The sequence below is a fragment of the Diceros bicornis genome, chromosome X, assembly GCF_020826845.1.
Source record: "Diceros bicornis minor isolate mBicDic1 chromosome X, mDicBic1.mat.cur, whole genome shotgun sequence".
Taxonomy (NCBI): Eukaryota; Metazoa; Chordata; class Mammalia; order Perissodactyla; family Rhinocerotidae; genus Diceros; species Diceros bicornis.
In genome coordinates this window covers 38,440,958-38,464,948 of record NC_080781.1, presented here as the reverse complement: position 1 = coordinate 38,464,948, position 23,991 = coordinate 38,440,958, and the positions used below count along the sequence as shown (strand labels likewise).

General features: G+C 40.4%; 1 protein-coding gene across 2 annotated transcripts in view; it reads left to right on the top strand.

Moving 5' to 3' along the window:
- Nucleotides 1-22,355, top strand: part of EFHC2 (EF-hand domain containing 2) — a 181,255-nt gene extending 158,900 nt beyond the window's left edge. The window contains exons 14-15 of one of the 2 annotated variants that reach the window (XM_058535686.1): nt 3,697-3,802; nt 21,852-22,355. In XM_058535686.1, coding sequence (XP_058391669.1) covers nt 3,697-3,802; nt 21,852-21,953 — 208 coding nt within the window. In that variant the 3' untranslated portion in view covers nt 21,954-22,355. The remainder of the gene's footprint in view (nt 1-3,696; nt 3,803-21,851) is intronic. The other variant, XM_058535687.1, reaches the window with a different exon arrangement.
- Nucleotides 22,356-23,991: the final 1,636 nt, after the last annotated feature.

Here is a 23,991-nt window from a genome sequence, read left to right as displayed (position 1 = left end):
CAAACATTTTTTTCTCAGAAAGATCTTAAATATCATTTCTGAGCTGTATATTCTTTCGTTTATAACTTTAGATCTTTCCTGAATTGATTAGGAAATTTCCTTCCCAAATATGCTTTGAAATAGGTAAATGGTTAGATGTGTTTAGAGTCAGACATATGAGTTGGGCAGGGAAGAAGGCTGGGTGCCCAGAGGTAACAGGTAAGCTTGAGTAAATATTGGACTTATTGGTAACAAGGTCTGATACTAGGACTTCCATGGTGACTTGCAGAAATTTTCCTGTAAGTTCCAATGCCATCATCCAGGGCAAATGCAGATTCAGGCATGGGGACGCAGTTAGATAAGAGGAACTTCAGGAAGGCCTTTCTGAGGAAGCAACGTTTGATTTGAGACTTTCCAGACAAAGGTGCAAATGCCTTGCATTTATGGAACAATCTTGCTATGCTCAGAGAACAAGAAGACTAGTGTACGTAGAACATTGTGAACAGGGAGAGAGTTTTTCAGATGAGATCAGAGAGGTCAGCAGGGGCCAGATTACATAGGGTCTTGTAAACCCTAATAAGAAGTTCAGCTTGTGTTCTGAGTGGATTGGGAAGTCATTGGAGAGTTGCAAGCAAGGAAGTCATTGATATGATCTGTGTTTTAGAAAGATCATTCTGGTGGAAGATGGTCTGCAGCGAGGTAAGAGTAGAAGCAACAAGATCAAGATACAAAGTTATTGTTGTAATCCAGATAAGAGATGATGGTGGCTTGGAATTAGTGAATAGTAGAGGAGATTGAGAAAAAGAGACTTGATATGCTATTGTACTAGAACCCCCAGGACTAGTTAGTGGATTGTATTTGAGGGGTGAAGTCTGATGTGATCCTAGATCTGTTTGGTAGTCTTTTGATTGGTTCCCAAATACTGAGATGTTACACTTTTGAAACCTCTAGGATTACGTAAGTGCGTCCTGTAATTGATGTAAAGGGAATTTACCGACAGTTAAATTCTGTACTGTAGGAAAAGACAGAGAAACTTTTATTTCATTGGTGATCTCATGCAGTCTCCCAGTCTGGTGGCTTTAAATACTGTACCATCTATATGCTAATGACTCCCATATTTCTATCTTCAACTCAGTCCTCTTCCCTAAACTTCAGACTCATATACCCAGCTGCTCACTTCCCATCAAGATGTAATATATCCAAAACACCAAACTCCTGATCTTTTCTCCCAACTTGTAGCCCCTGCATTTTCTTATCTCAGTTAGAGCAGCTTTATTTTTCTAGTTGCTCAAGCAAAACCCTTGGAGTTGTCCTGAATCCATCTTTTTCTCTCTCTCGTGCATACTATATAGAATTCTTCAGGAAGCCTACATTCAAAATATATTCAGAGCCAGCCCTGATGGCCTAGTGGTTCAAGTTCAGCGCTTGCCGCTTCAGCGGCCCGGGTTTGCTTCCTGGTCGTGGAACCACACCACCCATCTGTCAGTAGCTATGCTGTGGCAGCGGCTCACATAGAAGAACTAGAAGGACTTAGAACTAGGATATACAATCATGCACTGGGGCTTTGGGGAGGGGAGAAAAAAGAAGATTGGCAACAGATGTTAGGTCAGGACGAATCTTTCCCTGTAAAAACAAACAAACAAAAAAAACCCCTAAAAACAAAAAACTAACAAAAAAAAAAACCTTTATAAAAACCACAAAATATGTTCAGAATTGACCACTCCTCACTGCCTTCCACAGCCACCACAATCATTTAAGCCGCCATTATCTCTTGTCTGGATTACTGCAAAAGACTGCTAACCGCTCTTGCCACTTTGGCCCTGCCCCTACATTCTGCTTGCAATATATCAGCCAGAGTGATCTTTAGAAAATATGACTTAGGTCCCATAACTGCTCTGTACAGTATGCTCCAGTGGCTCTTAGTTGTCCTCAGTATGAAAGTCAAAGGCCCTACATGATCTCATTCTCTGACCTCAGCTCCTACTCAGAGTATTAGGGAATACTTTTCTTTGAGGCTCCATGCTAAAGGAAAGTTTTGTATAAAACATCTTTAGTTGATTGAGTTTTAGTTCTTCTCCCAAAACACACACAAATAAAAGCCATAATGGTCCTGTGTTTTGGCTACAAATATTTTCATAAACAGATCATGTCCTTTCAAGGAGTTCAAGTGATGAGTGAGCCAAAAGTCAAAGGATGAGCAGTGGTAGGGGGCAGCATATTGGAGTTGTATCACAGAATCCTTGGCCAAAGAAAATGTATGCAAAAGAATTACCAAATTCTCTTTCCCCTCTTCTGATTACTCTGTTTATTCTACTTTGTTTAGATTGATGAGTCTATGTGACTTCATCTTGTTACATTTAATTTACTGCTGCTAATTTTTATTATTTATAAATATGAGCTATTATTTTTTCTAATATTTTGAGGAACAAAGAGAAGAGCCTTTTGAGTGATTATGAGTATGTTTTTTTCCTACTTCCATTATCACTGAGTATTCTTATAATTAATTATCCTTCCTTCGTCCTTGCAATAGTGTCTTGTGCACCTCACTTGCTGGGTGGAGAAGCGTGTTGAGTTGGAGGTCCTGAGAGAAGGGCAGGAGCCTGGAGCAGAGAGCTTGGAACAACACCTTAGTGACCACCTCTGTCTTTTTCTTCAAAAAGCATGTTACATAACCAGTTTATATTTAGCCTTAAAAATTGGCAGAATGTGGTCAAATTTGGAATAGGTAGCATTGAGGTATTACACTAAGAAGTATTTTGTTTATTAGGTCATTATAGTAATTCTCTTGAAATTATTGGGTCTTAACAGCCAAAACTCTATTATGGTTAAGGATAAATTTATGCCAATGTCCATAATTACAAAATAGTAGTCAAATAGATTTGTTATTTTTGACCTGTAGTTTTATGGTGGAGGATAATTTGTTTTTTTCAAAATGAAAATGGGCTTATTTTTTTCTGATTATAAATTGAAAACAATTCAGATGATACAGAAAAGTCTAAAGAAAAAGCAAAAATCATAATCTCTCTCCCCAGAGATAGCTGTTCTTAATACTTCAGTGTATTGTTACTAGACTGTTTTCTATGCTGTTTTATACAAATAAAGACCTAAAGTCAGATTATAACTCTACATATTATTTTATAACTTCCTTTCCACTTAACAATGTATCATGAGCATATTTCCATGACAACATATATGGATCTAAATAACCCCTTTTAATGGCTACATAATAAATGATAAAGACGCCTTTTATTTTTCCTAAAAAATATATTCGTAGACAAAATGAATCTAGGCTTGCCTTAAACATTTAAAAGACATGCAATTTAAGAAATATAAGGACATTTTATTTTACTGACATATAGTATCAACCATGTTAAGTTAAAAAGACGTTCAAATATTCTTAACAAAATATAGCGATGGTCTTAGTGAATAAACTAATTTGTTTCTGTGACAACTGCAGCAAATATTTGTTGAACACCTAGTAAGCGCCAGCACTGATTTAGGTGTTGGGGATACTTTGGTGAATTAGGTGTGTGAGATCTCTGCTTGCAAAGAGTTTACATTCTGGAGGGTTAGAAACAGATTATTAAACTAATAATAAATAAGAAAAATATCAGATATTGAAGCATACCTGATGTTATGTTTTCATGGTAGCATGTGAGCTGTTATTTTGGTCCTGAATTATGCAGATTGCATCTAATCTTATAATTATATTTTCAGGTTTGAAGACAGCGAAGGACAAATAAATTATGAGTCATTTTTCTGTGCCCTGAACTGGAGAATAAATCCAGTTCCCGAATTGGAAGCAACATTGTACATTAAAGAGGTAAAATTAACACCTATTTTAAAAACCAGCTGCGTCTACCTTCCTTGCATTTTTTGTTTTTTTTTTTTTTTGGTGAGGAAGATCCGCCCTGAGCTAACATCTGCCAATCCTCCTCTTTTTCCTGAGGAAGACTGGCCCTGGGCTAACATCCATGCCCATCTTCTTCCACTTTATATGGGACGCTGCCACAGCGTGGCCTGCCAAGCGGTGCGTCGGTGAGTGCCCGGGATCTGAACCGGCGAAACCCGGGCCGCTGCAGTGGAGTGCGCACACTTAACTGCTTGCGCCACCGGGCTGGCCCCTTCCTTGCATTTTTAATATCCTTTATCTTAAAATTATTTTTCAATGTAAAATATTAACATCAGTGCTTTTGGAACGAGCACTTACGTATTTCTGGGCATTTGTGTTAAAGGCTAATTCACTTTCCATGCTGAGCAAACATCTGCTCTATAAGAGCATGACTTTTCTTATGTAGCTGAATTTTTTTAAACCTTAGTCGCATCCAATTATATGGAAGATAGGATAATAGGTTACTGTTATAAATAGATATAAACACTGTTATCAAGGGATTCTGGTAACATCATCATGAACCACAAGAGCAAATCTCAAATGGTGCATATGTCAAGAATCCCCAGTGTATCTGGAGCTGTGCACACAGGTTTGCCTTGGGTGAAACAATATAGTACGGGGATGCACATTTCGCAGTGCAGCCAAATTTAAAATAAAAATTCAGTCGAAAAATGCTTCGTTAGGGAAACAAAGTTCATGTGATCAGATGGTGCTCTCAACATTGTGGAATTGTCTGAATTCTCTAAGATCTCTTTGGACCAATTGTCTTTAAGGAGTGGGTGGGTGGGTGGCGGTTTGTTTATATTTTAACATGCTCCAGAAATTGATTTTCTTGGGAAAGTCCCTTGACAAAGCAAATGTCATGTGGTTGATACTCCCAGAAAGGAGGCGTTTATTTCTCCCGATCTCTACTGACCAGCTCATTCTGGCCTGAACTAGTCTAGTGCCCCTGGGGAGTTCCCTCAGGCATGCAGCTATTCTGGAGTGTCAGGCAAGTCTTAGAACTTCCAGTTGGTTGGGAGACAGTGGTGGCCTTTGGAGTCAAACAGAGCTGGGGTTGAATTGTGGCTCTGCCACTTACTTAGCCGAGTGACTTTGGGTCAGTTACTTAACTCGTTCATTTATAAATTTAATTCTCAGACAAATCATGAGGGGCCCACTGCTGATAGGGGAATCAATACACTCATGATTTGGAGTATGGCATGATACAGCCTGCGTGGAATGTAATGGGATGAGGAGGAAGCTGCTTATAAATCAGACTGGTGGTGGGGGAGGGACTGGAAGTCTTCTCAGGGGAAGTGATGCTTGAAATGTCAGTGCTGAAGAGTAAGAGTTAGCAAGGTAGGAAAATAGTGTGGTATGGAAAAGGCAGTCCCAACAGAGACTCTGACATGGGACAGCATGGTGCTTGTGCAGAACCAGAAGAAATTGGTGTGGCTGGAATAAAGGCACAAAGGGAGAAGTGGAGAAGGACGAGGCTGGAGATATCTGCAAGGGTGAATACTGTCCTGCAAGGTCTGGAGACTATGGACACATTTCAAGGAAGAGAGTGACGTGATCAAATGTACCCTTTAAAGGGAGCTTGCTCTGGCTGGAGGATGGTGGGTAGATTGGAGAGGGGGCATGGTGACAGGTAGACCCAGTAGGAGGCTCTTGAGGTCCCATCGTCACCATAATAACAGCAAACACTTAAACCATTTAATATGTGCCAAGCACTGTTCAAAGACCTCAAAATCTACTAGCTCATTTAATCCTTATAGCAGCCCTATGAGGTAGGTACTTTTATGGTTCCCGTTTTAGACATGAGGAAGTTAGAGAAACAGCAAGTGTAGAGTCAGAATTTTAACTCGGGTCTGTTTTACTGCAAAGAAACAAGAAACAAACCTTTTTAATATAATTATTATTGAAGATATTGGACTTAACTAAAATCCAAGATACCATCACAAAAACAAATCAATACTGTGATTTGGTAACCTTTTAATTCTTATCCATGTAAATATTTAATTTTTACATATAAAAAGAAAAATGATAGATGGAGTTTATAGTCTACCTGTTCATGTAATGTCATAGTACTCTGTGTTGGATCTCATCCATTTGTCCCATTAGGACATTTCTCCAGCCCCCTCTACCCTGCTCTGAACCTCGGGCAGCTGACCTTTGGGGGCCATGTCAATGGGTCCCCTAGCCCTCTGGCCTCCAAGTGGGTTGGCCAGTGGGATGCACCAACAGGAGAGTGGAGGGTAGGAGGCGAGAGAAATCATCTCGCTCCTTTCCAGTCACAATAGATTTACTGCCTCTTCCTACCAAGGTCCTCAGTGCCTGTCTGGAGGTTTTCTCCATAGCTGCCTACTCCAGGCTCTGGTAACCACCCTCACATGCCCCTTCAGCCCCAGGTGGTGGTAATGGCTCCCTGTTGCTACAACGTCTAAAGGACTGGAGGATCCCCTGTTGGTTTTCCTAAAGACTTCTCACAACTTTGTAAATACAAGCATACCTCACAGATATTGTGGGTTTGGTTCCAGATGACTGCAATAAAGTGAATATCGCAATAGAGCGAGTCACGTGACTGTTTTGGTTTCCCAGTGCATGTGAAAGTTACGTTTACACTATACTCTAGTCTATTAAGTGTGCAATAGCATTATGTCTAAAAAAACAATGTACATACCTTACTTAAAAAATTCTTTATTGCTAAAAAATGCTAACCATCATCTGAGCCTTCAACAAGTCATAATCTTTTTGCTGGTGGAGGGTCTTTCCTCGATGTTGATGGCTGCTGACTGATCAGGGTGATGGTTGCTGAAGGCTGGGGTGGCTGTGGCAATTTTTTAAAATAAGACAACAATGAAGTTTGCCACATCGTTTGACTCTTCCTTTCACAATCGATTTCTCTGTAGTGTGCGATGCTGTTTGACAGCATTTTACCCACAGTAGAACTTTCAAAATTGGAGTCAATCCTCTGAAACACTGCTGCTGCTTTATCAACTGAGTTTATGTAATATTCTAAATCCTTTGTTGTCATTTCAACAGTCTTCACAGCATCTTCACCAGGAGTAGATTCCATCTCAAGAAACTTTCTTCGTTTATTTGTAAGAAGCAACTCCTCATCTGTTAAAGTTTTATCATGAGATTGCAGCAATTCAGTCACATCTTCAGTCTCTACGTTTAATTCTACTTCTCTTGCTGTTTCTACCACATCTGCAGTTACTTCTTCCACAAAAGTCTTGAATCCCTCAGTCATCCGTGAGGGTTGGAATCAACTCCCTCCAACTCCTGTTAATGTTGATATTTTGGCCTCTTCCCATGAATCACGAATGTTCTTAATGGCATGTAGAATGGTGAATCCTTTCCAGAGGTTTTCAGTTTACTTTGCCCAGATCCATCAGAAGAGTTACTGTCTATGGCAGCTATAGCCTTATGAAACGTATTTCTTAAATAAGAAGACTTGAAAGTGGAAATTACTCCTTGACCCATGCGCTGCAGAATGGATGCTATGTGAGCAGGCATGAAAACAACATTAATCTTGTTGCACATCTCCATCAGACCTCTTGGGTGACCAGGTGTACTGTCAGTGAGTGGTAATATTTTGAAAGGAATCTTTTCTTCTGAGCAGTAGGTCTCAATAGTGGGCTTAAAATATTCAGTAAACCATGTTGTCGACAGATGTGCTGTCATCCAGGCTTTGTTGTTCCATTTACAGAGCACAAGCAGAGTAGATTTAGCATAATTCTTAAGGGCCCTAGGGTTTTTGGAATGATAAATGAGCATTGGTTTCAATTTACAGTCACCAGCTGCATTAGTCCCTAACAAGAGAGTCAGCCTATCCTTGGAAGCTTTGAAGCCAGGCATTGACTTCTCCTCTCTAGCTGTGAAAGTCCTAGGTGGCATCTTCTTCCAATAGAAGGCTATTTTGTTTACATCGAAAATCTGTTTAGTGTAGCCACCTTCATTACTTATCTTAGCTAGATCTTCTGGATAACTTGCTGCAGCTTCTACATCAGCACTTGCTGCTTCACCTTGCACTTTTATGTTATGGAGACGGCTTCTTCCTTAAACCTCATGAACCAACTTCTGCTAGTTTCAGACTTTTCTTCTGCAGCGTTCTCACCTCTCTCAGCCTTTATAGAGTAGAAGAGAGTTAGGGCCTCCTCTGGATTAGGCTTTGGCTTAAGGGAATGTTGTGGCTGGTTTGATCTTCTTTCTGTCCAGACCAGTAAAACTTTCTCCATATCAGCAATAAGGCTGTTTTGCCTTCTTGTCGTTCGTGTGTTCACTGGAGTAGCACTTTTAATTTCCTTCAAGAACTTTTCCTTTGTGTTCACAACTTGGCTAACTGTTTGACGCAAGAGGCCTAGCTTTTGGCCTATCTCGGCTTTCAACATGCCTTCCTCACTAAGCTTAATCATTTCTGGCTTTTGATTTAAAGTGAGAGATGTACAACCCTCCCTTTCACTTGAACACTTAGAGGCCATTGTAGGGTTATTAATTGGCCTAATTTCAATATCGTTGTGTCTCAGGGAATAGGGAGGCCTGAGGAGAGGGAGAGAGACGGGGGAATGGCCGGTGGAGCAGTCAGAACACATACAACATTTATCGATTAAGTTTACTGTCTGATATGGATGTAGTTTGTGGCCCTCCAAAACAATTAAAATAGTAACATTAAAGATCACTTATCACAGATCACCATAACAAATATAATAATAATGAAAAAGTTTGAAATATTGCGAGAATTACCAAAATCGTGACAGAGACACGAAGTGAGCAAATGCTGTTGGAAAAATGGCGCCGATAGACTTGCTTGATGCAGGGCTGCCACAAACCTTCAATTTGTAAAAAATGCAATTATCTGTGAAGCACAGTAAAGCAAGATGCAGTAAAACGAAGTCTGCCTGCCGGTAGTCACTTTATTAAACTCTTCTCAACTTACACAGTTTGCATATGTCCTCTGTTTCCTATGGGATTCTGAATAATGCACATACTTATTTTTGCTAGTTAGCAACTGCTTTTGTTGTTCTTTTCCTTCCTTCCTACTTCTCTCCTTTTCCATTCCGCCTAATCCATCACCCAAATGTTTACCTATATGTTGGGGGTTTTATCATTTATAGTACAAAAATATAATCATACCACATGCGTTTGTCTGCAGTGTGTTTTTTTGCATCATGGGAAATTTCTCTAGTATATATAGACCTAAGCCATTCTTTAATAGCTGTATTGTGGATATAGACTAATTTATTCATCCATTTCTCTGTTGATAGGCATTCAAATTATTTTCACATTTTTGCCTCTGAAAACATGTGGTATCTTATTACTTTAATTTTTATTTTCCAGATGACAATTGAGTTTGAGTGAAATATAATTACTTTTTGGTACTACAATCCATAGTAAGAAAGACATTTTTTCATAGAAACCTAGAATGTACATATACAATGGAACAAAAGTTTCATGAAACAATAGTATTCTAACTACATGTGGTGCAGTATGATCTTTTCTTTCTTTCCTGTCTCTTTTCCTTCCTTTCTCTCTTCCTTTCTTTTCTTTTCTCTCCTCCGCCTCCTTCTTTCTCTCTTTTAAATTTAGTTGGTGACCCATTAAACTGCTTTAAGGACGCACAAGAGGAACACCACCCACACTGAAAGAGGAGTCTCAGCGTGGGAAGGCCAAAGATGCACTCTCCCATTAGCCACCACCTCCCCCACCCCATTTCATCTCTTACCTACTCTGTCACAGTTACTCAGTCGTGGACCTCAGGTGATTTAGAGAAGCAGTGTAGAGCAGAAGGTCTGGAATCACATGAAACTAGGTTCAAATCCTTAGCTCTATGAATGACTAACTGGGTGACTTTGTGCAGGTTACTCAACTTTTCAGGTTTCCCCATCTCAAAAACGGAGATAAGAATAGTACTTCCATCAGGATGGTTGTGAGGATTGAGTCGATACCCATGAGGCACTTATCACAATACCTGTCCCATAGTAAGGGCTTAAATGTTAGCTATTATTATTGTTTATAAAATGGAGGTATCTTACTTCTTCAAGTTGGGGGCTTGGCCTTGAGCAGTCAACTTCCAAGGCTAAGATCAGTGATTCTATCCTTAAAGTTAAGAGAACAGTTACAGAACAGGAAAGTAGCATCAGAAAGGGCCTGTGCTTTAGCAGTAGGCTCTTCCAATTGTTACTCATTTATGGTGAGAACTTTACTCTTAGGGTCTCTTATTAATTCTGCTGACCAAGCCTAGAAGTAGTTCAGTCTGTGGGAGATATTTGGAAGGGGCCATTCCTTTTCAGCCAGTTGGAAAAAAAAAAAAAAGAACATAGATATAAAATGCTACCTGATCAATTTACCAATAATGAGAACTAGATTCCAGAGTCTGCAGCACTCTGGTACGCCTAAGCTTGTTACTGTTTCATGAAGAGGATGTAAGATAGCTTGGGAATGTTACCAGTGAGTCTATAATCTGTGAAAATATTTAGTGTGAATAGGTTCATACATAGTTCATACAGTAAAATTAGTAGTGAAAAGTATAGTGTCTCCTGAACCATGTAGTTGTGCTTCAGAATTAATATTTAATAATGCTCTGATATACTCTGGGTCAGAGCCTGTCACAAGTTGGTTCTCCAGGAAGCAAATGGAGTCTAATGTGCAGGATGTTTATCCGGGAGTATCCTTGAGATCAGTACCTGTGTACCAAGGGGAAGGAAGCAGGAGTGGGCAGAGAGAGAAGTTGAGCTGCAATGCGGGCCCAAAGACAGCCTTGGCCAGTCCACAGGGAGCTCTGGAGCTAGAATGGCCTTTCAGAGTTGTCCTGAGTTGGGCCAAAATGGCCTGGCCTTTATCCCTGTGGGTTGGTTTAGGAAGGGATATGACCTTGGGCATTGTGGCTCTTTGCAACCAAGATAGCTTTGTAGCTGAGGCAGTCTCTGAGGGGAACTCCCAGCAGCTGGGCCACCAAGTCCTTCCTCGAGGGGATTCTGGATGCTACATCACAGCTTGGCAACCAACCACTCTTGAAGCCCTTGTTGATTGTTCTTGGTATTACCTGGGGTCCTGGCAGTGTGGCACAGGACCTTCCCACCCCTGCTCCTCAGTTATTGTCTGATCTTGCACCGGTGGCAGAGGACTGACAGGAGTGTGGTTATGCCAGAAGAGGAGGCCATGGAGGAGTCGGACCAGATGTGTAGGTCCATGGGGCGCAGCTGGGCAGAGAAAACCTCTCACGTAGGGCTTTGGAGATTACCAACATTTCAGGAGTCTGCCATAGCCAAAAAGTCACATGTGGGACTTCAGGACAAGATCCACCAGATTTTGAAAGTGACTCAGTGCTGAGTGTGATGTGACAAGATTCAAATTCTGGTGAGAACAAGGAATGGCAGGCCGAGCTCCAGTGTGGAGGCCAGGGGTTGGGCATCTGCACGCTTCCTCCAGTGTATGAGCTGGACAGGCTGGCTCTGGCTAAGTTCCAGAGATGCCATGAACAGTTCTCTAGAAGTTACCAGCACCAGCACCACTCAGAACCTGGATGTCTTTACCCCTGGGCTGAATGTTGTCGTCAACAGGATCTCTTCCCTCAACTGGGGATCTTACTAAGAAATGAAAAGGAGCTTCCTGGCTGATGAAAGCTGAGCAGGCCTCAGTACGAGATTCAATACCAATTCTGTTTGCATCAGCATTAATGGATGGGATGGATGGTAAGGTTCGGAATTTGGAATACCTTCCCAGTCTAACCTGATTAACTACAGTGTGTGGGGTGAGCAGGGAGGGGCCAAAAAAAGAGGAACAGGACCATGGGCTTCAGCCAACCAGAGGCTGAGTAGGAGGGTGGTCTGGTACACAAGACATGGGACTGGAAGGGCAGGGCATCAGGGAGTTCCAGCAGGGCATCTCTCCAAAACAGGGAGCACGGTGTTGGGGAATCCTGAAGTTAGCACCATTCAGTAATCAGAGGGAGCCAGTCAGCAGGCTTGAACCAAGCCTTCAGCACTGCCCAGGGCACAGAGCAGGCTAAGTCTTGATACCAGTGAGGCTCCAGCAGGAAACACATGACACACTCAAAGGAATCACAGATATGGATTTAACGAAGGGACTGTTCACTGAGGAGTGGGTAGGATTTAGGGAACCAATCAGGGCAGTGGAGCACTCAGGAACTAGCAAGTGTGGGAAGCCTTTACCATCCCTAGGTTTGGAGAATCAGGGAGGGACTGGTATTATTGGAGCCCAGTGGAGGAGCTGGAGCAGTGGCAGCAGGTAGAGGAGTGTAGTCACTGCCAAACCTCGGCCTGGCAGGGAGGGAACAGGGGGAGGGGAGGTGGAATCAATACCCTGATATCTTGCCGCTTCCCATTGGCTGGACCCACCCAGAAACTAGAGAACAAGGATGCTGGGATGGGGTGAGGGGCGGGATACAATCTACAGAGGTCTGCGTCCCAGCGCAGAGAGCTCAGTGAAAAGGGCAACAAATGGATCTTGAGGGGCAAATGGAGAGAGAATGACCCAGCACAGTCTTGTACCAGAATAAGGACTTGGACTCCCATGAACAAGCCCCACAGCCAGGATATAAGGCCAGGTCCAGACTAGCAGCTCCTGGGGCTTGGTCTGCTGGAAGTCAGGACTGGTTCCCTGGACTCAGATGGGGCTTCCCTATGTGTGATGGTTAGGTCGCCTCAGCTGATAGGACTGGAGTCCAACAGCAAATAAGCAAAATTTACAGAGAGGACTGTGGTTGTAGCTAGTCTAGCTTTGATTAGTCATGCTGCCCTTTGGTGAGAGGTTTTCCTGTGTGGGTGGGTGTAAGCTGACTGTCACCCACCATGACTGTTGACTGTGAACTGTAGCCTGCATTCTCAGGAGCTCCCTTGGCAGGGCCCCCACAGCAGCCCATGGTGAGCCATTGGGGCTGTAATTTAACACTCTGACTCCATTAATGTGACTATCTATGGTCTCAGCATGTTGCCCTGGCGCTGTCACGGCCTGGAGACCCCATTTCTATTCTATTGTGCTTGCTCACAGATGGTAGCTGTAAAACTGGCAAAATAGGTCTTGCTGTTTAGAGCCTGTCTGGTTAATCTCAGAGGCCACATTTTAAAAAATAACACTAAATTGGTTCTCATATAAACTTTATAACTTACACTGTGTGACTGGCATCTTATCTTTTGACATTTCTGAGAAAAATTGGATGCGCCTTCATTTTATGAGCACTGGAACTGCAGAAGCATTAGCAATTGGCTCTAAAGCTCTCTCTTGTCACAACAGGATGATATATAGCCTTGGCAGTGGGGAGTAGGGGGCAGTTAGGTGCACCTTGAGATGCATCTTTGGACACCCCACTTGTTGAGGATCTCCTTTTAGTATTTAGAGGGTGGAATACCCTGTGACATTTTATTGTCCCAACAACCTTGTGAGAATAAGTATCATTCCCAATTTATAGATAGGAAACTGAGACTCAAAGGCATTTCTGAAAGTAAGGATTATATAGTTAGGGGCTAGTGTCAACTCTTTAAATAAGCAAAGGTGTTTCTAATATTTGAGGTTAAATTTAACAGTTGAAATAAAATATTGTTAATCATTCTCATTAGATTTGAAAAATAACTGGTAAACATACACCAATTACCTAACACAAAGCAATAACCTAGGAGGAGACGATACTGCCAGCATCTACTTTGATTTAAAGCATTGGATGATGTCTACTTGAATTGTATGCATACGCCTATCACTAAAGTGCAAAAAAATTCATATCTTCTTGAAAATTTTATTTGCCCTGTAATGCAGTTTCAAGGAAAGCTTTCTTATTTAAAAACTACACCTGTTTTAGCTACAGTCACACAGATGACAACTCTATTGAAGCTTTGTCTAGGGCAAAGGGAAGCAATTGTGAAATATTGGCATTACTGTAAAGACAGAAATGGGTAGGAATATAAACAAATGTCCTTATTTTATACATGAGCATTTCCTTATGTCATCAGAATGCTCTTGATTATCTCAACAAGTATTTGCAAAATTTATTCCCCAAAGTAATTTCAATTTGATTTACTGAAATTTAATTGTTTTTATGATTTTGTCAACTTAGTTTGATTATTTCTAAGGTCATGTCAACCTATTAGAAGGAAGAAAATCCAAGAAAACCACGATTGCAATTCCACACACACTACTGGACTTTTCTACAAATTCATAGAGACTACCCATAGAAATGTCCTTTTTTGAGTGAGTAGAGAGGAGCAACAGGGTGAAATCACTAACATGACTCTATCAGCCTTACATTTGGGAGGAATAAAAATAACCTTGTTTTAGTGAAGCGTGGAATTTAATTGGCTCCCAATCTTTTCTTCTCATGCATCTGGTGGCCAGTACTACAGTAGAAAATTTTCAACTAGAAGGAGACATAATCCAATTAAATTTCCTTTTAAAAATGTCAAAGGAAATAAATCTAGGGCCCATGAGCTCACACACAGCTTTGCTGTTCCCACTGGGCAGCTGCTGTTTACTGGCTTTCTATCTAGTGCCATCTTTGCTTCCCATATCAAGGGTGTGTGGTTTTATAGATCGGCAGCTACATTTTTTTCACCACTGATGAACAAGTAATTTAGTGCCTTACAATGTAACTTGTTTGATATCTTAAGTAGCTCTAGTGACAGCTAGCTGGGAAGATGTCATGGGGCCCTCTCACAAACAATGATTCCGAGCCATTTTAGAGTCATGATTTTGCATCGTTGTTGAATTTCACTCTGCATTTCAGTTCTTCCTTCTTCCAGAAGATACTGTGTGGCACATAGTGTTTATGCTGCAGATTAAATTGAATTTTGTTTTGAGATTTCAGCACTGTCTCTTGAGTTATCTGGAAGTCACATTGGTGACTCTGGATCCATCCACAGTTGAACAGGAGGTTGCTTTGTTCCGAGCTGTGCTGTGACTTTCATAGACATTTTATTAATTTTGATAAATGCAAAATTGCATAGTATCTTTGTTTGACTTCCTCTAGAAGCCGATTTGGAGATAAGGATTTGAGTGTAGCTAGTTTTTAGGGGGAAGTGAAAGGAACACTAGGAAGGGAGTGAGGAAATGAGAAATGGAAGAGAAGGAGCTAATACAGGGCATATTATCAAACCAGTAACAAATATGAATGACTGGAGCTTAATGCCTCTGGGAAACACAGGGACCCGGTGGCTAGTATGTACCTCAGAGTTATCCCACCCAAAGTGCAAGGGAGCTGCTACATTCATCCATCAACTCCTGTCAGTCACTGTTTGAGGGCTGCTCCTGAAGTGGGGGAAAAGGATTAATTCTGAGGCACTTGTGGCATGTCACAGGGGCAGCCAAAGCAGGCTTCAGAGGCCAAAGAAAAGCTCTCAGGCAAAAGAAAACAGGTGCTGGCGGTTGGAAGTCAGGCTGGTGTGCGCCAAAGTGGAAATGGTAAGGGGATGGAGAGGCGCTGGTGGAGCCTGCTACACACAGATGTTTAAGACTCCAAACATGCACTGTCGGGGAGGCTGTTTTACAGAAACACAAGCAGGCTTCTCCTCATCTGGAATGGGAGGGATCGACTGCTGCGGATGAGCTCTCCTCTCCTCTTGTAAAATCACCATGCAGTTATTTCCACTTAAAACTTAAGTGCACTGCTGGGAAAACAATATGATCTGGAATTTTCTCCGAATTTTGTAGTGTAGGATGAATAAAAGGTCAGTGAAGACAAAGAATATTTTAACTCACTGCTCAGATTGTCATAAATATTCTGTAACGTTTGGAACATTTGTGGATTTATTAGAACAATTAGGCAATGGTAGTATGGGGATTTCTCATGTCACCAAAGACCTTGTTGACCTTAAACAAATAGCCAGTTATTTCTCTAGCAAAAATGAGTTTATTTAGGATCAATAAAGAATTGCAATTCAAGGTCTACAACCATGGTGAGCCACGTGCAAGGTCCCCACCAACAAGGGAAGGAGAAAGTCTCTTATAGAGGGTAAGATGGAGTTGGGAAGTTTACTCTATTATAAACAAAGAGGCCACTGGAGGAGACTGGGAGTTTGAAGTGTAGTGGCTTTTCATTGGCTGAGTTGTGACAGTCTCTCATTGGCTGAGCTTCTTATCAAGAAGAGGAAATCTTTCTTCTTCCTGTTGGGCTCTGCTATCAATGTAGGGCACGAGAGCTCCCCCTTCTGGCCTCCCGACTCCATTTGAAATGAGGTTTCTGTTTATTAATTTTCACAACCTCTTTATTTTACAATGAGATTGGTTATGTGATTCCTTTAGATGGACCAAATTACAGGCAAAATTATGAAGAAGATACCTTTTTCCTCTGCTTTATTGATGCCCCCATCTGAGTTTCTTAAAACTTATCTCCTGCTTTCTACCCTCCTTTGGATCCTGATTTGATTCTAGTTAGTACATTAAACTAGTACCTGTGAAAGTCTCCCTAAAATTGGGAGTTGGCTGTGATTCTAGTACCAATTTCCAATGTATGGGTTTTTTCCCCACACCAAGCAATTCTCCAGCACCAGCTAAGTGGCCTACAATTCAACTCAATTCTGACACTATCTATCCAGAGATAGCCTCAGATCCCACAGGTTAAGGGCTCAATCCCACAAGATTACCCCCCGTCCTTCAGATGCCATTCGCATGTCTGGTTGTCACCTGTGCTTCTGACCAACCAGCTATAGATCAGAGGTTCCCACGACCCCCTCCTTGGGTTTGATTAATTTGCTAGAGCCGCTCAGAGAACTCAGAGAAACATTTTACTTACTAGATTACTGGTTTATTATAGAAGGATATAATTTAGGAATAGCCAGATGGAAGAGATGCATAGGGCAAGATGTGGGGAAAGAGTGCATGGAGCTACCACGCCCTTTCCAGGTGCACCTCTCTCCCCAAATCTCCATGTGTTCACTAACCTGGAAACTCTTTGAACCCAGTCCTTTTGGATTTTTATGGAGGCTTCATTACATAATCATGATTGATTTAATCATTGGCCATTCGTGATTGTACTCAATCTCCAGCCCCTCTCTCCTCTCTGGAGGTGGGGAGTAGGGGGTAGGGGTCGGGGACTGAAACTTCCAACCCTTGAATGACGTGGTTGGCTCCACTGGCAACCAGCCCCCATCCTTAGGTGCTTTCCAAAAATGTCTCATTAACATAGCAAAAAACGCCTTTGTTGCTCTCGTCACTTATGAAATTCCAAGGGTTTTAGGAGCTCTCTGCCAGAAATGATGAAGACCAAATATATATTTCCTATTATAAATCACAATATCATATTGGCAATGTATGAATCTTGGGTTCCTCAAGCACTGCAAATATGCCTGTGGCATATATCAGGCACCTGGGCAGAAAATAATCACTCCTACCTGGAACCTAGAGAGTAATGACTAAAGGAAATAAAATCGAGGGAAGTAGTATTGATTCTAGAAAGAGAGTTGTTAAAATTAATAAACAGAAACCTCATTTAAAATGGATTTGGGAGGCCAGGAGGGGGAGCTCTCATGTCCTACATTGATAGCACAGCCCAATAGGAAGAAGAAAGACTTCCTCTTCTCAAGAAGCAGCTTAGCCAATGAAAAGCCACTACGCCTCGAACTCCCAGGCTCCTCCAATGGACTCTTTATTTAAGATAGCCCTCCCAACTTCCTCTTCCCCTCTATAAAAGAATTTCTCCGTCCCTTGTTGTTCGGGACTTGCATGTGGCTCACCGTGGTTGTGGACTCTGAATTGCAATTCTTTGTTGATCCTGAATAAACCCGTTTTTGTTGGAGAAATAACTGGCTGTCTGTTTGTTTAAGGTCAACAGAGCATAGCAGGAGTAGAGCAGTCAGGAAAATATTATGTGAGCCATGGGATTTGAAGTGATCAGGATTTAAAGAAATGGACTATTGTTATCTTTTCATCTTAATTATCCTTAATTTCAAATCTCAGCTTATTTACTTGAGTTTCATTTTGTCCAAGTCTGGCTTGTTGCTAGTAAATTTAATTCTCTAAGTTCTTGAGTTGTCATTATTCCAGTGTAAGTGCTTCTATTTTGTTAACAAAAATTCAACCAAGTACATTTGAAGATCTAATTGGCTTTATTAAGTGAGTCACGAATCCGGCAGCATCCTATCTAGCAAGTAGAGAGATACTCTGAGGAGTTGTACAAAAATGAAAGGTATTTATGGGCAGAAACTGGACAGAACAAGAAAGTTATTAAAGCAAAAGAAAAGAAAGGATTGTTCAGGCCAGGTCATCTTCTTTTGGGAGAAGGGAAGGGCAGGGGTCTTATCATGCAGATTACCTCACTAGTGCTAATCAGGAAATTTCAGATTGACTGTTTAAAGGTCACATTCCTGGCAGAGGCTGAATTTGCAGTTGTCTTGATTTGCTGTCACGGGGGCAAATGACTCCGTTTTGGGCCTATTATTTCTTTTTTGAAAATTTCTTTCTCGTTTATTGTTATGATTTAAATCATAATTTCTTGCTTAAAAAAAAAATTTTTGCTGCCTAGTAAGCTATGAGAAAGGAACTTCTGCTACTCTCCTGTTTCATAAGAGAATCTATTCCCCAAATAATTTCATTGTAATGATATGAGTTGCATAATGTATTTTATTCTCTTTGTATTGAAAACTTAAATTAAAAAAAACTTATCAGGGAATAGTGATGCATTGAATGCATATATTTGTACTGTATTCCTCTATAACACCATCAAATTTTAAAATACCACTTAAGAGCAAAAATTGCTTTAAGTTTTGTAATGAAATTTTTGAGGACGTGTTGAATAACTATTCTCAGCCTTCATTGATTAAAATATATAATTTTATACACACACACACACACACACACACACCCTCACACAATGATTTACTGCTTTTTGGTGTAAGAAGGACATTTCACTAAGTTCCATGTGGTATGAATTGCACAAAACATGCTCTAGGAGTCGATTTAGCAGTCATCTCTGAATGGTCATTTCCTTCTTTACATAGCCAGTTGGTGGTTTGGGATCAACTTCCTACAGGAAGCATTCTTCACAGAGAAGAGTGGTATCACCTCAAGAAGCACATTGTTTTCTACTTAGCTTTTCTTGTTGAAAATGATAGGACCAAATGTAGCCATGTGGGATGAGAACCAGCTGCTTCTGAATAGGCCCACTCCTCTTCTGGGTTTTGGAGGGTAGCCCAGCAGATAAGCAGAGCTCTGGAGCCTACTGCTGGGGTTATGGTCCAGGTTCCTCTACTTACTGGGAGTTTTACTTTAGACAAGCTGCTTAACCCTTCTATGCCTCGGTTTCCTTTTCTGTAAATAGATATCATAATACCTACCTCTTAGGGCTTTCTACAATGGTTAAGTAACTTAATACAGAAAAAACACTTAAAAGAGTACCTGTCACATGGTAAATATACAAGAAATTTATTATTATTATTATTACTGTTACTACTAGGTAATTATAAGATTACTATAATCCTGTTAAAGTCTACAACCAGTTTATCATCATCGTGAATCATCTCTTAAATTAAAGCTTTACACCTTAGTTAGAGATGCCAGTACTTGGTGCTCTTCTGATTCTGATTCTGCATCAAGGTTATCAGTTACCGTAGTTTTACATATCACCTATATTTCAGTGACTTCCACATCTTTGTGCGGTTCGGGACTCTAGCTCTGTGCCATACAGAACCCTATTTCCAGGTGATGACCAGAATTTTACTTTGATGTCCCATGGGCACCTCAAATAAAAAACGTCCAAAATTGAACTTAGTTTCTCTCTCTGATCCTTATTTCTCCACTAAAAAAAAATTTTTTTTAATTCCTCTTCTTCCTTCTTTCCTTATTTTGCTTGTAACGTTGCTCTGGGTTGAATATTGTTCCCTCAAAATTCATGTCTACCTGGAACCTCAGAATGTGAATTTATTTGGAAATAGTGTCTTTGCAGATGTAATTAAAACATCTACTAAAAGTTAAGATGAGGTCGTACTGGATTAGGATGGGCCTTAAATCCATTAACTGGTGTCATTACAAGAAGGCCATGTGAAGACAGAGAGATACACACAGAGAACAAGACAGAGGCAGAGTTGAGAAGATGTGTCTACAAGCCAAGGAACTCCAAGGATTGCCATCAGCCACCAGAAGCTAGGAGAGGGGTCTGGAACAGATTCTCCCTTAGAGCCTCCAGAAAGAACTAACCCTGCCAGCAGCTGGATTTTGGACTTCTGGCCTCCTACACAGTGACAGAATAAACGTCTGTTGCTTTCAGCCTCTCAGTTTGTGGTAATTTATTATGGCAGCCCTAAGAAATTAATACAGACATCGTCAACTGTTACTAAATTTAGAAGTTTTAGAACCATCCTTACCTGTATTAGTTTATAAGGACACCATTCATATTGGGTTAGGGGTCCACCCTACTCCAGTATGACCTCCTCTTAACTATTACATCTGTAACAGCCCTATTTCCAAACAAGGTCACATTCTGAGGTACCAGGGGTTAGGACTTCAACATATCTTTTTTGAGGGGATACAATTCAACCCATAACACTACCCCTCTCTTTTATTACCACTTGGAATCAGTCACCTTCCAGGTATTGTATGTTCTACTTCAGCAAAATCTTTCAGATGTAGCTCTTGTTCATCTCAGCTTCAGCTGTCCTGGTTATGGCACAATCATCTCTCCCCAGGATAATTGCAAAGGGATTTTCCTCCTTCATTTCATTCTTCATACATCCAATGAGTTATCTTATTAATTTCTAATCAGATTTCTCTGGCTGATACCCACTAATGACTTTCCCTAACCACAGCATAAAGTATAAACTAGCACAGAAGGCCTCAAGTTTGGCCCCATCTTTTCCTTCCAACCACCTCTCTTGCCACTTTGTACTATGTGCCTCAAACCACACTAGGCTGCTCACCCTTTCTTGAAAATAGATTTTTAGGTCTCCAGGCCTTTGCTTGTGCTGTTTGCGTTGCCCAGAACACCCTTCATCACTTTAATCCCCTGCTGAACTAACTGTTCCTCATCCCATAAGGCTCAACTGAAACATTGCTTCCTCAGGTTGCTTCCACAATCCCATCACATAGAATTATTGAGCCCTTACCTGTGTTTCTCTGGCCCTTTGTGACTCTGGATATTAACGCAACACTAGGAAAGATATAGCACCTCTTATACACAACAATTAACCTTGACAATAGAAATATAAACAGCCACAGTTATGGACTTTTTCCCCCTTCTTGATATTAATATTAATTGACCATTGCAGCATAAATAAAAACTGTGTGTGTGTATAGATTTATATATACAAGATTTTTTGAAATCTCTCTGACACATGTTTATTACTTATATAATTAAGTTTTGTTGTAACCAAGCAGCCAGTATAGCTAGCAGTTTGGATTTTAAAAATTGAGTTCTTAATAAAGTACAGGAGGAGCTATCACTGCAATAATGCTGTATAACAAACAACCCCCCAAATTTCAGTGGTTCACAGCAAGAGACATTTGTTTTGTCCATGGGCCTGTAGGTCGTCTGGGCTTGGCTACAGCTGGGCTTGCTCCATCTTAGTCATTCTGGGACCAGCAGCATCTTGGGCTGTGTTCTTCTCATGGCAATGGCAAAGGCACAGAAGGCCAAGCCAAATCATGCCAACACATTAAGGCCTCTGATTGTGGTGCATCTGCTAACATTATATAAGCCAAAGCCAGTCATGTGGCTGAGCCCATAGCAAAGGGACAGGAAAATTGACTCCATAGGAGATTCTGCAAAGTCACATGGCAAAAAGCATGGGTGTGTAATTCTAATACAGACTTATTATTAGAGATATTATCCTAATGTCTCTAATATCCTAATATCTCTATCCCAGAGAGAGACAAAGCACAGGAATCCAATCTACCACGAAGTCTTTATGATCCTTTCGTGGCTGGTAGAAGTGTCTGCTTTGAAAATAAACTATTTACCAAGACCTTATATAACAACAAGGAACAATTGGATGCTGCATTTATAAAACAGCACTTTGAAATGTGGTTCTAATTCTATCCATCTTTGTTTTTTTTCTAGAGATGTGAAGATGTGTGGCTTGGGATGCCATCACCTATTCCTGTAAAATACATTAACTATTTAAAGCTTATAAAGGACGTGTTTGGCTTAGAGGAGGAGTAACCATGCCAGCTTGGGTCAACTCCCTTTGATTCCTGCTCTAATTTTGCCAAGTTTATTTCTGTGGATATAATTTCATTAAAAACAGAAAAGAAACAAGGCTCATATTGAATTGACATCCATAGACCATAATTAACCTTCTTTTGTCATTTTAGTTTTTCAGAACATCATATTATATTGCTGATATTACCAGTACTATTAATGCCATTTAAAGAAACGTTGAACATTTTTATTATATGTATGATTTATTAATACCAAAGAATCTCATGGTAATTTTCTATCCAACATAATTTGATTCATTATGACACAAAAAGAAAATGACTGTTGACAACTATACATGACAATATAAAATCAAGTTATATCAGAACATAAGTTGTGATTCTATTAAACATTTTTTTGAAATCTTTTTGACACATCTTTATTACTTATATAATTAAACTTTGTAGCAACCCACCTTATCAAAATAATCCTTAAACCTCTCTAGAGTGAAGGTATTTATTTTCTGAAATTAGCAAAGCTATGAGAAGAAAAGGATCCCCCTCCCCCCCACCCAAAACACACACACACACACACACAAATTTGGGAGAGAAATTGAATCATATGTAGTGTTTATATTTTTAATGCCCTTTTTATATCTAAAGTTAGCTTGTTAACTTAGGAATATATGCATGTGTATATAATTATGGTATGACCAAAAATGTATTATGTCTAAAATATTTAGGGACTTGAATGCTGAATATTTTGTGAGATCTTTTTTGGTTCATTCTCCACACACACACACACCACCCACCCCAGAGTTTTAAATATTCTAAGACTACAGCATGTTTCCCTCCTGCATTTCTGTAGTTCTATTTTTATTTTTCTTCTAGGCCTATACATTATAAGCCTCAGCAAAGCTTTTGTCATGTAGTATATATTTGATTAAAACTCAACCATGGACCCCTGGGAATTCATTGTGGGAAGTTTGTCCAAATCTAACCCATTCTTCAGTGTTGGGTGCTGTGTATCATACATCCAGTTGCCTGGTGTTCTCAGGGGCAATGGAAGCCTATGGAGAAGGGACTTGGACATTTACCTTTCAGGGACTGCTCTGAGGAGAGGAAAAGGAACTGATGACATCTCATGGGCGCCTTCTATCTCATTATTCTTTCACTCCACGTTTGTGGCATCTTGCCTAGAAATGAGCTGGCTTCTTGGCACTCAGATGTACCAATTTGCTCGACAACAATGGCTCTTTCATTTTTTTAAATTGAAGTTGATCGATAAACTATTTCTCTATATAAACCTAGGATAATTCTACATGTGCCATTGTTAGAATAGACCCCATAGGACTTTCCAATAAATTAGAATACTCAATTTATATACTAGAGCTATTTACCCATAAAATCTAATTTTGACTACTTGATTTTTATCCCAGGTTTTTTTTTTTTAAAGACAACTGACAGTGCTAAGCCATTTTGTCACTTTAAGATTTTCCATTCCCCTGAGAGCAAGCTTTTAGAGGGATGACACTTTCCTGGAACTTTTCAGGCTGACACATTTGTCACTTACCTATTCAACTCTTCAGTCGTCTTTTCCTCAAGATTTTAAATATATAGATAATTTAGCCCTTGTACAGGCTTATAATAGAGTTCATTTGAGAAGTGGGAGGAGAACAAGAAAGGAAGCAAACCAATGATATGCTCCAGAGTTTGTAGGATGACAACTGCTCGTTCTATTGTGTAGATGTGTGTCACTGCCTGGTTATTCGAAGTTCAAGCACAATTAGCAATTAAATGGCCATTATAGGAATCATGCCGATAAACATGATACATTGCAGCCATACAGACACTTTAAATAATTATTCTTTTTATAACTAAGCCATATACTGAAGGAGATTTATAATTTAGAGATAATATCCCCATTAGTAAAGTTTATGACCCAATAAACAGCTCCCACTAGTTAATAAATGCCAAAGCCATAAAAACAAAGACTATTAATGTAATAGAATTTTTGTACCTCCCTCTTTTGCTGGTGGTCTCAAGGCACTGAAGGGAAATGC